The sequence below is a fragment of the Triturus cristatus genome, chromosome 3_2 (genome assembly GCF_964204655.1).
Source record: "Triturus cristatus chromosome 3_2, aTriCri1.1, whole genome shotgun sequence".
NCBI lineage: Eukaryota > Metazoa > Chordata > Amphibia > Caudata > Salamandridae > Triturus > Triturus cristatus.
Genome location: NC_140584.1, coordinates 820,481,431 through 820,499,601, shown reverse-complemented (window position 1 = coordinate 820,499,601; position 18,171 = coordinate 820,481,431). Strand labels below are relative to the sequence as shown.

Sequence of the window (18,171 nt, the reverse complement as noted above, 5' to 3'; positions counted from 1 at the left end):
ATTAAATAAAAACAATCATTACATCTCATCAAAGTTAGAATAATCCACATCGAAGTTAAATATAAAAAAAGTAAAGTGCATAACCCTAGTACAAAAAAAGTTGTCTGACGGACTAATTTAACTTTCCAGACTGAGTTATCTACAATTTTCAGCAGCTGACAATAACCTCTTCAGGTAAAAGGAAAAGGTACAAAGTGCATAAACTCAAATAACCATTATCACACATCCTTTTGACGAAAGTAACAAGTAAATCTGGCTAGTTCAATTTACAAACAAATAAAAAACATCACTAACAAGTAAAAACCACATGTAACCCTCCTAAATAAAAGTTAAATTAGGGTCACACCTCTCATAATTTAATCATTCTGCTTAAGAAAAAAACTACATTCAATTACATTTTAACATCCCTCAAAATACGGAGAAACAGCATGGCAGGCTTTTCTTGATTATATTTCAATGCTTTTAAAATGGGTATTAAAATGCTCTCCTTGGCAAGGTATAAAAAGAATAAAACAAACCAAAATGAGCAAAGGTCTGGGCTGAGATATTATTGCACACACAGGGACTAAGGGTACCCTGTGCAGCCCAACCCTTAGGAAAACTAAATAATGGCAAAAATGAGATTCATTCTTAACCTAGTTAGGAGTTGGATATCATACACAATGCTTACCTATGTCAAATGTGGCTTAATTTAGGGGAAAGTTTTAATCAGGCCATGCGTATGAACAGCGGACTTCTGCAATTCAATCCCTTCTCTGTCAGCAGTACTATGGGTAAAACATTTTTTTTTACCCATATATGATCAAGGCTGTCATTCCGGTCTTTATATTTCAACCAAGAAATCATGCTAATATTGGCAAGTGAAAGGCATTCCGTGATGTTCAATGTATTCAATTTTGGCTCGCTCTTGCAAAACATGGAACTCAGGTGTAACAAAGATCTATGTTTGATGGTATTCGTAATATCTTTTAGAGCCAATTCCTCATCAACAACATGGGATGAGGTAGATTGCGGGAATGTCAACATGCACCTGGCAAACATATTATTTTCAACTTAAATGGCGCTGCCATAATATGTGGCCGAAATATGTTCAGCTTTGTAGTTATGGAGCAGGGCCTTCATTGGTTTCCTGCCAACGCTAGCACTAAAATCTATGACTGCCTAACATAACTCATGTATGAAATGCAGAGATGTCATATGTCAGATTGATCTCAATTACGCTGTTTTCATATTTGTTTAAGGCTGACAGCCTTGAAAAAGTCCCATTAACCTCTTCAGTGTGTCAGACGGCCTGGAGCCGTCCGACTCACCAGTGCACATGTGCGTCGGACGGCTCCCAGCTGTCCACCCACATGGCACTGGAAATCCATCTGGTGCACGGGTCACGCTGACGTCATTTGAGAGAGACCGAACTTGAAATGAGCTGATAGGCTCATCCCAGTATCACTTTCTATGTGCTCAGGGGGCTAGCTCAGCCCCGAGCACGTAGAAAGACAGAAGAGGTATCATTGGAAAGGGAAGAATCTCCCAAGCAGGGATCCACCCACTGGACAACAGGGAGGGGGGAGCTACCCCTTGGGCAAGGGCCTGTGCTTCCCCAAAAATAATTTGTGGAAAATCAGTCTTTCTGCCCCCCCCAGGCGGCAGTAAGCCCACTAGATGCCAGGGATTCCCTAGATGTCTGCAAACCCAGGACCAAAAACACAGGTGCCCACCCATCCATCACAAAACAACCTGGTTTTTCAAGGGGGGTCACTTTGTTTTTGTCCCGGGTTCAGCGCCCATCTAGGAAAACATTCCAAACCTAGACATTTCTGAAAACTAGACACCCAGGGGAGTCCAGGGAGGTGTGGCTTGCATGAATCTCACAACATATTCCTACCCAGAATCCTCTGCAAACCTTAAATTTAGCTGAAAATATAAAAATGTTCTCTAATTTCTGTGTGGGAATGTTGGTCTTCAGATAAAAATTGTACCTCACTTGTGTGGGTGAGCCAAGTACCAACGACAGCCAAGGGCTCAAAACAGATTGTGGAAACATCAAAATTACCCATCACAAAACGACCTGTTTTTGCAAGGGGGGACACCTGGGTTGTTGGCCCCGGGCTCAGCCACCTTCGAGGGAAACCTACCAAACCCACACATTTCTGAAAACAAGACACCCTGCGGAGTCCAGGAAGGTATGGCTGGTGTGGATCCCCCACAAAATAATTTCCAGGTCCCCTCCACGGGAATCCACAAACCCTGGGTACCTTTACAATCTCCATGATATTGGAAGAAAAGGATGCAAATTTGGCGTGGATACTGTGTGTGGATAAAAGGTTACAGGGGCCTAAGCACAATCTTCTCCAAATAGCCAAAAAAAGACTCAGCACAGGGGGGAAGGCCTAGCAGCAAAAAGGTTAAGGATAAAACGTGTTGGCTAGTGATCATGTACTTGGTTGGAAGCGTGTAAACACAATAAAGATGAGAAAAATATATCACATGACCTTGGACTTACGGACTGCTGACTTTTCTGGTTATTTGCAGCAAACCTTATTTATACAAATTGTTGGACTGCTCCAGTATATTGTTTTAAGATATTGTGGCTGTTATTCTTTGGAGTAACACCGTCCTTGTTCTTACAGGTAGCAGGTGTGTGTACTGCGGTAGCACTAGTCTTTGTACAAGTATTCCTCTGTATACTTTCTACCCTAACCAGTTAAGTACAGTGCACCATCTGGTATTATCACAGCTAGCTATCTGTATTTAACGCATAACAGGACATGCGTCTGACAAAGATAGAGGTAGTGGACTCCGAAATGGTTCTAATAGCACATATTGTCCCAAATGTCACCTTCTGCAAATTACCAACTTACAACCTCTTGCACAATCTATGTGATCTTGATCCTGAATATTGTTAAGGAAGAAGGTTAGGAAAAGAGATGCAAAAGAGAGATGTAGTATTTTCAATTGTACAAAAAACAGTATTTTAACAAGCCTTTCTTTGAAAATTGTATTTATATTTTATTTAGTGATGACTTTCTATCTTACTTCCAGACACATGCTCTTTATACTGTCTGAAAATATAACCAAGGAGGATTTGAAGTACTTCAAGTTTCGGATCAATGAATTGCCAAAGAGCAAACTTGAAAGCTGCACGGTAAGATTACATTTCAAATGTGATTTTAAAACTATTAATAGCAAATACTGATAACCAGGGGCAGCTCCTCTGTTTGAGTGGAAGAGCATCGCCCCACCAACCAAAATGCCCCAAAAAAGCCCCAGAGATGAAAACTAAAATGGTAATAAAGTTAATTTATTACCATTTTAAAAACAAATTGGTATTTAACAGCTTGTAACAAAAGCAGACACACCCCTAGGTAGGGACCAAGGCAAACATTAATATACATGAAATAGTACAAGCAAGTTTGTCATATTATAAAAACAGCACCTCTCAACTACTACCCAACAACCCCCTCACCCCCCACATGGCACTGTAGGTGTTACTTTTGAACCCACAGTAGCATACCATAAGATGTGGACATTGCTCAGAAAGTGACTTAGTCCCACAGTCAAATGCAGCAAGAACATCAATGTATAGTATCTATTGCACATCAGGGTTACCTAAAAGATACACAGATAACGGAGCCCAGAAATCTTTGGGGCGTGAGGCCTTGGGCAGTTCCTCAGCTTATATCCCTAATTGTTCTTTACAGTAGAGCAAATCCCGGACCCACGTTTTTAGTGTAGGGGTAGTTTTAGCCCCCCAGCATTGCACCACCGCCCTCTTAGCAAGCCCATGCAAGATGCAGAAAATCTGCATCACCCTGCCCACACCACACACAGCAGGCAGTCTCCCGCAGACCAAAACGCTTCAGTTGAATCGGTGTATAGTATAGGTGGTGCAAATACTTAAAGTGGATGATGCAGAGATTACAAATGCTTTTTTAGCATCTAACAGGATCATCCCCAAATTGTGAGATGTGCTATTAGCAATATCAAAAGCTGTTATAGCTGTATTGGCATGTGCGGAAGTATCTCTACCTATTATAAACCCATGTTGGTGTTCAGATACAAGGCCAGGCATATAGGGAGCCAGTCGGTTTGCCAGCACTTTGGCGAAAAGTTTAGCATCAGAATTGATGAGAGATATTGAGCGATAAGACCCACAATCATCATGGCAGCGCAGCTATTGCAGATATAATTTCTTCCTCAGTAATATCCTGCTGAAGCCAATCAGCTGCCTCCAAACTCAGAGTGTGTGGATCCCCTAATTGTAAATATTCTTCCAGTACAGTTTCATCCACATCATCGGGCAGAGTGTAGAGCTCCGTATAGAATTGAATGAATTGCTCTAAAATTGAACCAGTAGATTTATGTTACTGACCATCTCTACCTCTAATCGAGTCTATCGTGTTTTGGATTTTTTATCCGCAATCTGGAATGCTAATATCCTCCCGACCTGATCCCCATACTCATATTGGGGTAGAGCGCTTTTTGTTAAAAGCAGCTGCACTCTTCTCTTTGAACTTCTGAGTCAAAAGTGCCAGTGTATTTATTAAAGAAGAATATATTAGATTGCTATTTAAACCGTTAGACATAAGTTCCTCCGCATGCGCTAACTCTAATTTTGTTAATGTATCACCAGTTGCATTCAGACTGTTTTGATTGGTTTTATTTAGATGATAAATATACTGCTGAGTAGAGCTCCGTATATAAGCTTTCATTGTGTCCCATATAATAAAAGGAGAAGCGGTGTCCATATTAGATCGTAAGAATTCAGTGAGAACCCCTTGAGTATATGTAATAAATTGAGGGTTAGACAGCAAATGCCTTGGAAATGAAAAGGGCCGGCTACTCTTGTCCTCGGCTGAAAGCAGATAAAGACCGTATTATGATCAGATGCTATCTGTGGGCAGATCTCTATTTGTGCCGTTGCTAAGATACTGTTACTCACAAAAACCAAATCTATTCTTGAATAGGGTCGGTGAGGCGCAGAATAATACGTAAATCCCGGTAAAGTAGGATACAATGTACGCCATAAATCTGACAACCTATGTAGCCGCTCCAATTCATAAATTGACTGTCGAACCCTCTGCATTCTTGGGGAGGCAGATCGATTTGTTGAATCAATATCGTAGTTCAAAGTGCAGTTAAAATCCCCCATGATGATTATTTCTCCCTGCCAGTCAAGTAGCTCCAACATTAGTTTATTAAAAAGGGTAGGATCATCCGAGTTTGGCTCAAACAGTGCGCAAAGAAATAGTTTTTTGTTATAAATTTCAAGCTGTGTAATGACCCACCTGCCACCTGGGTCAGAAGCATTTTTTAATTTATTGCAGACTATACGCTTGTCTCTAAGGATCACTACCCCTCTAATTGCTGCCCCCTGTGCGTTACATTCGATCATCTCAAAACCTAGCTGTTTAAGCAGTCCTCTGTCCTTGTAGGCCAAATGTGTCTCTTCCAAAATTACCAAATGAGGTTTATATATCTTAAGCTCTTCTCTAACCAGTTGTCGTTTGGTTGGAGATTTTAGCCCAGCTACGTTACAGCTAATACATCTAAATGGCCTCATTATAAAACATGTAGCAATTCAGACTCATACCAAACTTTAGCCTTCCCTGGGCGATATACCTCAAAGAATTTAGAAAAACTAAAACTCTAAACACAATCATCAGAGAAAGTAGACACGTTACACATAAGCGTTGAGTATTATAATTTATCTCCTTGTTCTCTTTTAATTCAATCAGTACCCCTGCTTTTCAAAGCCCTGATACGGGTGCATTTCAATATCCCACCGAAAAACCAGCTGAAGATCTCCCTCCACCCCAGATTCATGGGCGACCCCCCACCCTCCCACCCAGTGTTCTAGAAAAGGAATCACCCCCACTAATCTGTTGTCGATCTAAGACAGCACAGAGGAGCAGTTCCCTCCCAGAGCCTCCCTACTATAGTTAATAGTGCAATAATTAAGTTAACAATTAGAAAAACCAGGAAATACAGTGAGAGACATTCCCTCAAATAATCATAATTCAGAAACAAAATACTGAGTGTCCTAACAGAGAAACAATTAATGCTATCTGTTCATGCTATTTTTATTAGAGTTTTGTTGCAGTTTAGAAAGCGCCAGCTTTGCCTCCTGATCTGAGTAATAGATCTGCAAACTGCCATCCTTGATAACCTTCAATCGAGCTTGTATGTAAACCAAAGCACCAAGCACCTTCCAAGAGTCAATAAGCTGCCGCATCCTCCATCTTTTATCCATCGTAATTTTACATATATCAGATCTTACAATGATGGAGAACGATTCAACTGTCACTGGTATCGTAGGTTAGGCTTTGATAGCAATAGCCTGGCACAATAAAAAGTTGCCTACATAGATCAGAATTGGTCGTGGTCGAAGCAGATTAGACTGGTCTGCTTGATTAAGAAAGATTGGCAACCTGAGGGCACGTTGGATTTGAGAGTCCCAATCCCAGTCCGCAAGATCAGGGAAAGCCTTATGAAATAATTGAACTATGAAGGCTTGTGGATCCGAGCCTTCTTTGCCTTCCGGGATCCCAAATTCTCTCAGGTTATTCCAGCGTTGATGGTTCTCTAGGTCTTCGATTCTTCCTTGTAGAGCGTTAAGTTGACTGTCGTGATCCCGAACAAGGTTAGTAGAATGTGGCACCGCCTCCTCATTGTCAGACAGTCTTTGCTGCAATGTCGTCACCTCATTTATAAGTTCGGCCACCTTGCCAGTCACTGCGACCAGTGATTGCTGGATCATGGCATTGTCCGCCCTAAGCTGTACATAGTGCTCCTGTGCTTCAGCTCTTTGTGCTGATAATACCTGCAGAATTGAGTGTAACGAGGGTTCTGATATTGACACTGCTCCTGATGCTTTTGCAGTTGCAGCTGCATTTACTGCAGTGGCACTCACGTTCCCAAAGACCTCCTTTACCGGTTGTATTAAGTCAGTAAGATCAGCAGCGAGAGAGACCCCAGTAGCCCTGACATTTTTGGGTAAATGCTCCGTTCTAGTCTGAGAGGAGTAAGTACTTTGGCTGCCAATAATTACAGGGGTTTGCCCAGAAACAGATAGCCTCGAGACTATAGATTTGACTTCCCCCTTCAAAATAACCCATTTGCGTAAAGGGCTATCCTGGTTTTTTGCTTTTGAGTGTGCTGTTGTCAGCATGTTACCTTGTTGTTGAAATATATTGCTGTTGAGTTCAGTAGCCTTTCTGCCAGATCTGACTTGTTTAGCAACTTTAAAATTAAGTTTTTTCTTTTTTGCAGATAAAGGATTGACAGTCTCCTCAGGTGAATAACCAGGGGGCTCATCAGGGTCCATCAGAGGCAAAGATGAAGCTGATAAATCAGTTATAATAGTTTGTTGCTCAACGTGCTCAGTGTGCTCACTGTGCTGTTTACCAATGCTCAGGATAGGTGAATCTGCCATAGCCTGGGCTGACGGTTTCCAAAATTATCTAAGAGGATATATCCCCCTGCCCAGTTAATTCTGTTTCAGAGTTTGCTAGCCCAGCTAATAAGCCACTCACAGGCTGTGAATTGATTCTCCCATTTTCAATTGAGTCAGTTAGAGCACGTTCTGCCAGTGCTGATAGCTTATCTACTGGCTGCATTAACATGGTTGTAAGTGTAATATCAGTCATATCAGCTAAATGCAATTTGTCTGTTACTGGTAAGACTGGAGAGCTAGTAGAAACAGCGTCATCGTCACTCACCTCAGGATGGAATAAGCACGGTAGAATCATGTCTGCTAACTCCAGTGAAGGCTTCAAAGATCTGACAGCAAGCCCCTCCTCCCCCCTCCCCCCCCCCCCGGGATGCATCACAGCCACACTTCCCAAAGAGGACACCAGCTCTGCATCCATAGCCAAATCACAAATTATCTCATATGAGCCCCCAAGCCCGCGTTGTACCGCCTCCATAACGATCTCTGCCATGACGGCTTCGGGAGCAGCAGCAAGAAAGTCCGTAGCCCTCCCTGATTGAAGCAATCTCATTACCGGTCTGCCCACTCGTGGAGCATTCTTTTTGCATACCTCGCCGTTCAAATCTGTTGCAGAGCTGGCAGCGGAGGCCGTAGCGGAGTTTCTGGTTGTACGTCCAGCCTTTGGCACATTGAGTTTACGTGGAGCCATAGACTGCTTGACAGGAGGAATGCAAACAAGTAGACCGGGCCAATAGAGCACAGAACACCACTGACTGCTCCGACGGTGTACACAGCTTCGGGTATTTCCGAAGAGAAGTAGATGTTGGACGTCTCGTCGGAGCATTAGAAGTATATTGCAAACTTTAAGGTTCTTAGCTGCATATATCTCGTACTCAAAGAGAAAAGGGTGTTCTCTCCCTTGTAGATGTCGTTTGGTAATAGTCGCAGAAAAGTATAGCGTTCAGCGCTCAAGTGCATTCTGGAGCCCTCCCCGGACACTGCTCCTTGCGGCGGAATCGATGGGGCAAGAAATTCCTGTGCCCCTCTAATAGTTCTTTCTCCCTCAAATCTCAGCATACATACATAGAATTCTTCTACTCAGTTTCTAAAGCACCTCTCTAATATATCCCTTTTCACCACACCTATTCGTGCACCTTTTTGTTCCTCTCATCAGTCCTCTGACTCATGTGTTACTTCTCCCACCTTTGCCTACACCCCATACCTTGTTATGAAACCGCCTTCCCCTCCTTTCCTTGGTCTAGTTCCTGGCCATGCTATTTTAAACACTGCCCTGTTTTTATTTATATTGCCACAAAGTAATAATCTGTTTTGCAATAAAAGGCAATTCTTTTTTACACCCTCTAACGTTAGTAGTTTATTTTGTTTGGTGCTGTACACGAGATTCGATTCCTGATCTGTGGGATTTCATTCGGGAGTTCATCTTTTTTCTAAATTGTAATCTTGGGCATCTTAAATTTGTGCATTCATCAGCTCGATCATTTGTCACATTACAAAAGTATTCTTTAACTTTGACGTTCATCAAAATAACATAGCACCATGCTGCTGCATGTTCATTATTCACATACCAGATCTTTATATGTCTCATATTATCTGCGCTACTAGTACTTATGCAGCAGGAAAGTCTGCTGCTATGTTATACACTCCTCGCATGTATTCAATCATATCAACAATTGTGTAACCTTCACTGCCACTACACTAGCCTTGGATTCACACTGCCAGCCCCCCTTAGTATTAAAAACATCAAGCAGCGTTTTGAGCAGAGTTTACTCTGTACCCCACATACATGACCTGAAATGCTGTATTCCTTATTTCTCATGCTATTGCTGGTTTCTTACTCACAGAATAATTTTCCTCTGCACCCCTCTTTGTTCTTGAAGCAATGCCACGCAGGTCACATCTACCAAGTTCTTAGTAAGAACATCTCCTAATTTGCAGGCTTTATCATCTGTCCTCACAATGCTAAATTATCTCAGGTCAAACGCTTTGAGCCGCAATGTCTCGCTTACAATAACAAATGCATGCCACACTCTTCTCTGCATCTTTTCACATATACATACTGCACATAAGTACATTCACAAATGTATCAAATTCAATGAGCATTCCACTTCTGTTACTCTGCTTACGGTATATATCTCTGTGAATGGATTTAGAGTAGATCTTTGATACAATATTGTAAACTAAACAGTTCTTGTCTTCACCTTCTCCTGCCATGTTCTGTGGACTGCTTTTCTCCCACTTCCAGCACGATGCCCTCATCACATGTCAGCTCTAGGCAGCCTTTATATACTTGTACTTATCATGTATTCTTTTTTAAACATATATATTCTTACAAAGGGAATCAATAAAATTCACATTGTTCTGCTGAAGAAGATTCATTGGCAGTATTTTTGTGGCGTGGAAAGGCACAGATACTCAGTTGCTGGCCTTCCGTCATGTATTAAGGTGATAATAGAGGGTGCATCCTGAAGAAGAAGTGTAGTCCGAAATGCAATGATGTGACAGATTAAGACATATCCTCTGTGTATTCCGCATTTAAAAATTCAGTTGTGAATATAAAGAAGGAGAAATGTAAATGAAATGTGAATTATAGGTTTGAAGAGTCTTAATGGTATTGTTGAATGGTTGAACATTTTTTGGGGATAAGGCAAGCAGAATTTGTATAGAACTTTAACCATCTGGACATACAAGATTAGTGGACCATACCAAATTCGTAATGACACACATTAATCAAGCCCAATATTTTCTACTGAGATATACTCTGCCACACCCATCCTGGCACACAACCAGCCACACACTTTGAGGCACTGACAGTCACTATAGACTCCTCTCACATAGATCCCATATTCTCCCTGCTGAGGAGTTCACATATCCTGTCACAAACCTTGATCTTAGCATTGTGAAAAAAGTCTTTAAGTTACTCATTGGGGAGTAATTAGAAAGGATCACATGGTGTAGTAGATAAGACACACCCTTCAGAATAATAAAACCTAGGTTCAAGTACAATTCCTAATGTTTGACAACTAACACTGTGTAAGCCTTAAGAAATCCTAAACAAATCCCTTTATCTCTCTGTACCGAAGCTGTTGATTTCAGGATTAGTCTATAACGCAACAATAGGTTATTTGTCCTTTTGTGAGGGGGCTGGGTGTTTTCAAGGGTCTCCAGAAGTTCTTGTCCAAAGAAAGAAAGTGGTAGAATAATTTCATATGGAAAAATACTTTATTTGTTTATATGTGCAGCAGAAGTGGAGAACTGAGTTAAACATGGAAACAAAGGCATTATTCAGCAACATAAAAAGTGAGAGAACAATTAATTTTCCAACTCGTGGGTTAATTTCTTTATCCTGTTCCAATACTTTTCTATGCACAGACTATGCTGGAAGTGTTACTGGAAATGGAGAAGATGGGAATCCTGGGGAAAAACAACTTAGACATCCTAAAGAAAACGTGTGAGAATGTTGATAAAGGATTATTGAAGATCATCGAAGAGTATCAACAGAACTCAGCCGGTAGGGTGAGGACGGTCATTTATGCAGCAACAGTGATTTCCGTAGATAGTTAATGTGATGCAGTTCTCTCTAATCTTGGGACATCAGTTCACTTACAGGCTTAGCTCCAAAGTGAGAGAGTACTGGTGGTGGATGGGTACTTGGTATTGAATGTTCATGTATAGTTTCTTGTAGTGGGAGCCAACTCACATCCAACACACAATTGATGTCACCTTTGTAAAGTTTATCTTCTGTTCAATTCAAGAGCTCTTTTTCTTCCTAAACTCCAATAACCTACAAACAAGATTAGTGGTGATCTTGGAGTCCTTTGTAAGATCAAACTACGCCCCAGTCCTATGTGCATAATTTGATATACTTTCTACCTCAGCCAACACTACACTTCGTCACCCCCAGCATATGTACTAATGATTTTAAACTACATTAGGGTTTTCCTCTCCCAGTTGTAACAATTGTGAAAAGTCCAATTATATTTGCTGATCCAACCATTATCCTTACCATTACCCTCTTCCCTTATTTAGCCCTTGTGCAACTACTGCATATATTGAGATAACCCAAACCACTAAAATGATGTTTTCTTTTCTTCAAGGAACTCTCCCTAGCCCCCTTGAAGGAAACAGTTATCCCTCCTCCACCAACAATTTATTTTCCTACAATCGCAGACTTGGTAGTCACCCAATACAACTTCATTGCTCTTTCCACAGTGGGCAATCACTGGCACAATGGTGGCCATTCTGGGTGACATCCCTTTGCATAATAGTGCTTCTGGCATAATGATGACCTTTTCTAGACCTATTTTATTTATTCCTGGCCTTCACCTCTCCTGCTACCATAGTGGCCTCCCCGGGCATAATCGTGGCCACTCCTAGTACAATGATGTCCATGTGTAACATAATGCATACACTTTTGGCATTATGGTGTCCAGCACCTGCATAACAGGTGCCAATCTTGGGATATTGTGTGTTCCCTTGAAATTTGGGGAACGCCTCTTGCATGTGAGAGGAGCTTCTATATGCGAGTACCTGATGAAAATGACAAAGTGGCATGTGTGGACCAAACATTGCTTAAGTGATAATAAAACTTGTATTCTGAAGCACAACTATCCTTGTTGTCAGATAAGGACAATCTCTTTTGTTGGAGGATTTTTGGGGTGCAGCTCAATGAATAGTCTGTTTTTGATAGTAAAATGCGTATATTTTCAGAAATTGATAAGCTGATGTTTGGAGACAAGAGAAGTGCATTTCCATAATATATGTAGAGCTGATCGTTGAAAATTCATGCTAAGGGAGGTAGACTTATTGCTGATATTTCCTGGGTTCCAGAGGGATCTTGCTGCTATCACTGTCCTATCTCCACTTGTGTAGAGACATTTTATATTGATACAGGCATACCTACATTACAGCCCAGGCTAAAGAAGTGCAGTGGCTACCTACAGTGGTAATCTTACACGTGTTAGCCACCAATGTAATTGTGTCTCATGTGGTTGCCATCAGAAAACCGAAAATATGTGCTAGTACCTGATGAAGATTTTGTAACACTTCTAACAGACAGGGTTGCAGACCCCATATCTACTGGCGGTATTCTCTTCAGTCACGCGGTGCTTATATTTCAACTTCAGACTTACAGGACTACATCCAAAGCATTGAGTCAATCTGTATGTAATAACACAGAACTCTGGTCTACTCACCCCTCATCTTTGACATTTTCATGCTGTCAAGTATTGGACTATTGCAGAGCTGTAGAGTGAAAGTCTTCAATTATGCTGAGAAACCTCAAATGTTTCTCGCTGCCCTCTGAAATATTCGAACCGTCGATGTATGTGACTTTAAAAACAGCTGGAACTCAGAATGTGGTGCATGCATCGGGATTGTTGGTTTTATATAATGCATTCCAGCAGTGCAAAAATGAATACACTGCTAGAATTGTGTCCTTGCTCACGAATGACTGTTAACCTTCAGGAAAAAAAAGGTCACAGAAAAACAAGAGCAGGGAAGTTTGTATCCCTTTCATCGTTTATACATCATTTGTAATTTTGTAATTCTGCTCTTTGACCTGTGTTTCACACTGGCTATGACAGCAGGCGCTGTGACAGCTCTACCGAACTGTAATAACTGGTTACAGAAGAGTAGCAATGCCATTGTTATTTATGTGTGAATGGTGATGTCACATCTAGAGTGTGATAAGAAAATTGCAGACAGGTTTTTATGCATTTGTTTTACGCTTAAATCTTATACATAAATGAAATAAACAAGTGTGCCCAGCGCTATAGAGCACTTGGAAGAATGAACAGTATAATGCAGGATACAAAGACTGCCAAATCAAAGCGTGAGGGAACGGCGGAAGCAATGTGTCAGTCAGTGAGCTTTGGGGCGCATCACGTGCAAATGGAGTCAGTGAGAACTTGAATCCACTAAATACCCTCCAACTTCAATAAACAAGGAATGAGCATTGGAATGAAGAAGGGGGGGAAGGAGTGAATGAATTATGTAATGGAAGAGAAGAGTGAAGCCAGGATGTCAAAGGCTAGAGAGGAGACTCACTCATATGTTTTTAAGAAGAGTCCTCACTCTTCATCATTGCTTCATCATTGGACCCCACCAGAGAGGTCGAGTGCCTCTCCGGTGTGCTTCAGCGCCTGATTACAGCGGAGCAGGATTTTGTGAGTGTTGAGTGCAAGTGCTGGTGCAGTGAGTGATGTTAAAATAGTCTCTACTACTCCTTAAAACATTTTTAATGGTAGGGTAGTACGACTAGATTAAAAAAGGGTGTATGGTGGACGTTGCGACTGACTAAATTGATCAGCCACATTAGGCCGACATGTTTCAGCCTCTGTATGCTAGTTGCAAGGCTTTCCTTAGGACCGTGGACCATGGCGGTATGCACACGCTAAGGCGCATCCTAACCTATGGCCAACTTAGGAACCGTACTACTCACGGTTCCAAAAAATCACGCACTTCTGAATGCGTAACAGATCTGTAAGGCAAAAGTAACAATGACAAAACATCAACACAGGACATAACACATACGTAAATTTCTCCTGATGCATGCTTTGAATAAAACAGTGATTCAGTGCGTCCGTAAATTGCCTTTGTATTGTGACTATCTAGGTTATTACCGTTACATTTCGTAGTTGGCCCAATAGGCGAGTGATTTGATCTAGAAATGCCTACTATTTGAATTTCCAGGCGCGATTACGCATTAACGGCATTTAAATGAAATTAACCAAGTGTGCCGATACGCTAATTAGGGTGTTATGCGCAAGGCAAATTCACCAACACAGAGTAAATTATTATTTCCTCGGAAAGTTGCCCAAGCAGAACAGGTGGAGCTACCTTTGAAGTAAAACCGGTGAGTGGCTTTATAAAGTAAAGTTGGTAAGCTTACGTTTAAAAAGGGAGCAGAATTACAACATGGTTCCTGGTAGGGGATGTTGACTACAAAACACTTGCTGGCGAGTGGGAGACAAAAAAACGGAGGTCAATGCGATTTCACCTCGTGTTGACCAGTGCGTCCTGCGTCACTTACCGTTTAAAAGTCAGCCGCCCGCTTCGCCTATGTTGTGCCCGTCTACAGGACCCGGAACCCAGGGAAGTACCTTCAGCTTGAACATATATACGGGAGTACCGTCTCTGTCTCTGGGGCGGGGCACAAGCCGACGGGATGACATCTAAGCGCATGCGCAAGCGTCAATCACTTCAAAAGGGTGCAGCAATTGAAGAGCGCATGCACGCACAGGGGTAACTACGCGTATTACATGAAGCGTGTAATAATTCACTACTAAAATAGTAGAAGCCCAAATAAATACGCGGTGTTGGGCAGCATGTACACTGAGCCTCAATGGTATTGCAATATAGGGTCAGTGTATGTGGAACCCTTAAAATTACTTTTACATAAAGCACATATAATAGCGTGAATGTTTACTTTGGGCAGATCGGTTGGTCTAGGATATGCACTTAAAGATTAAATCCCAAACAGTTATGCAGTATACATTAACAGTGTATAAGCACTGAACCTTATTGGTATTTAGAAAAGGTCAATGCATGTAAATTACTTACTACTACAGCGTAAAAAGGCACAAGTAGCTGTGTGGAAGCTTACTCAAATGTTTGAAATATGCGCAGACGGAATTAACTTTAGGCTGGAGCATGTTAGTTAGTCATCATTTCAATACTGACCCCCACGGGATATTATCATTCATTCCCTGCTTGTGGGTGGCCAGACGGTAGATCCAGCGTTGCTCCTTCTCGAAAAGGGAGCTTTGCGTGTTCTTTCCTGGTTTAAGTTGCTCAATTATTGTCCAGTGCATGTCATTTGTTGTATGACTGGCCTGCAGAAAATGGTCAGCCAATTTAGTTGTATTCCTTTTACACCAGATGTTACTCCAGTGTTCGCAAATTAGTTGCTTGATTTTTCTGGTCGTCATGCCCAGGTAACGTAAGCCACAGTGACATGTGAAAAGGTATACCACGTTACTTGAATTGCAGTTTTTTGAATCCATGTTCTGTTTGGCTCAAGGTCAAGTGTTTTAGAAGCAGTGGTCAAATGGCAAATACTGCAATGCCCACAGGGAAAGTGCCCAACTATATTTGGTAGGCCCCAAGTGTTAAGGATTGATGGGTTGTTAGTAGGCGACAGTCTCTTGGGACAAGTGTGAACCAAACCGTCCTTGAGGCTCCTAGCCCTTTTGAAAGAAAAAAGAGGTTTATCCCATTTTTTGTTTCCAGTCTCTAAGATCTTACAATGCTTATTGATAGCTTTTGTCACTGCGTTAGAGGCTGTGCTGTACGTGGTCACGCATGTCAGCGGGACTTCTTCTGTAATCCTTGGGTTGTCTTCTAGGAGAATGTCGCGGTGCTGGTTTCTCGCTTGCTTATAGCTTTTTTTGAGGATGTGTTCAGGGTAGCCACGGTTCCGTAGTTTGCCTGATAGTTGAGCGGCTTGAGAGCGATATCATTGGTGCTGCTGCCATTTCTCCTGATCCTCAGGTACTGCCCATATGGGACATTTTCCCGGAGTGCTCTGGGGTGGAAGCTGGTGAAGGCTAGGAGGTTATTTCTTTATGTTGGCTTATAGTATGTTTTAGTAGCAAGCCTTCCTTCCTCTATTGTGATGGTTACGTCCAGGAACACCATCTCCTTTTTGTCATGGGTATAGGTAAACCTTAAGTTGGTATCACAGTTGTTGACCCAGGTGAAAAAGTCCATCAGGACGTCCTCTGGTCCCTGCCAGATGATGAAGACATTGTCTATATATCTTTTCCAGCACGATATATAGGATCTGTACGGGTTGGCTGTGGCCAAGATGTACTTCTGCTCAAAATCATAAACGTACAAACCAGCCACACTGCGGGCAAAAGTGCTGCCCATCGAAGTTCCTGTGGTTTGCAGAAACGATTACCCCTCATACTCGAAGAAGTTCCTTTTCAGGGCTAGGGTAGCACATTCAATAATTAACTGTTGTGGTACAGTGTAATCCCATTGTGCATCCTCTAGTGCTTTTGTCAGAACCAAGATGGTTGCATCTGGCAGAATGCTTGTATATAAGCTTTCTATGTCCATAGACACCAGGATGGAAGAGTCTGTATCCAGGGTGATGTGCTGTAAAAAGGAAAGCAGGGTCTTAGTGTCCTTCAGGTAAGTGGGAGTTTTTTGTATCAGTGGTTTCAAATAGAAATCACAGAACTTGGATAACGGCTCTAGTAAGGAACCGATCCCTGAAACAATTGGGCGTCCCGGGGTTGGGAGGATGCTCTTATGTGTCTTTGGCAGGGTGTAGAAATAGGAGATAACGTTATCCCCCGTGGTTAGAAAATCTGCCTCATGTTCAGGAAGGCCATTAAGACGCTTCTTTTCCCCACTAACTAGCTGGTGTCGCTCTGCGATCTGTCAGTCTTTCTTACAGCGCCGGGACGCCCTTTTGCTGGGGCAGCTGTTGCGCTATATAAGACAATCTAACATAACATAACAGGTTTTGAAATGTGACCATTGGTTTCAGCATGATTGACCAGACTGCTAATCTCTAATTTAAGAGACGTTGTGGGATCTGATGTTAACAGGGTATAACTACCCCTGTCAAGGAGGAGGCGTCGGCATTCTGTGTCATAGGTATCCTTGTCAAGGACAACCAAGCCACCCCCTTTATCCGCAGGCTTTATTACGATGGCGTCATTGTTCTGCAGTTTCTGGAGGCTCTGGAATTCCTTAACACTCATATTTTTGAAGGTGTCAGGTTCCTCAAACTTCTCCAAATCGTTAAACACTGCCTGCTCAAAAGCCTGTATTTCTACTGGGACCATGTGTGGGGGTGGAACAAAGGTAGATTTTAGTCTCAGGCCAGTTTCCCCTGTAGTATAGGGTGCATCAGTTGGTTGCAGTTTGCCGAAATACGCCCTTAGCTTGAGTTTCCAAATCGGACAGTTCACATTGAAGGCGGAAATTATCAAGTCTAGCTGTAGGAACGAAACCGAGACCCTTCTCAAGTATCTCCAATTCAGTGGATGTGAGGGTTACTTTGGAAAGATTGGTCACCAGACTCTCTGGTTGCTCGGTCCCGCAGTTTGGTCTGTGGTCCTGCTGAGTGTGGTGTTCCCTACCGGGTCTTCCTGTTGCCAGTGGACTTGGTTTGTCCCTCTTCTTCTCCCTCTTCCTCTCCTGCCCCTCTCTAAAAAAGGGGGCCTGTATGTATTTTGGGGGAAGGGGGGCAACTGCATGAAGGCCGGATTCCAGCCCATCATAGGATGTTGTGGTGGTTGGAATTGATTCAGGAAGTAGCCTCCCATAGGTGATGGGAATTGTGGCCATGGTTGTTGTTGTTGCTATTGCTGCCTGGCTCTACCTCTACCTTTCTGTCTGGATCTGAAGCTGACTCCACTTGATCCACTGGTCGTGGAAGGACACAGCGATAACTTCCAATAGAGTAAGTGACCATTTTCCGGTCCCCTTTTTAATCGCTTCTAACCTAGAATTTCCAATCCTGACGCTGCACCTTAACCTTTCAGGTGCCGGTTCTCGCTCTCACGCTCAAGGAGCCTATGTGCCCTTTCAATCTGCAGTCTCTTTCCAGAGGCTACCTATGATAATTTACCGCTCTTTAGATTCAGCTAATTCAAACATGTAGATCTACACTCCGGTCTGCATGACTATATTTTCTAAGGTGTTTTCATGCTCTTCCCTAGATCACTTCCCCCCCACCCCTACACTTCTGTCCTGATGAAGAC

At 42.4% G+C, this 18,171-nt stretch overlaps 1 protein-coding gene across 2 annotated transcripts in view; it reads left to right on the top strand.

The window, feature by feature from the left end:
• CASP8 (caspase 8) overlaps positions 1 to 18,171 on the top strand; it is a 116,836-nt gene that overhangs the window by 71,209 nt on the left and 27,456 nt on the right. For both annotated transcript variants that reach the window (XM_085649007.1, XM_085649006.1), the window contains 2 exons: positions 3,040 to 3,142; positions 10,820 to 10,958. In XM_085649007.1, coding sequence (XP_085505133.1) covers positions 3,040 to 3,142; positions 10,820 to 10,958 — 242 coding nt within the window. The remainder of the gene's footprint in view (positions 1 to 3,039; positions 3,143 to 10,819; positions 10,959 to 18,171) is intronic.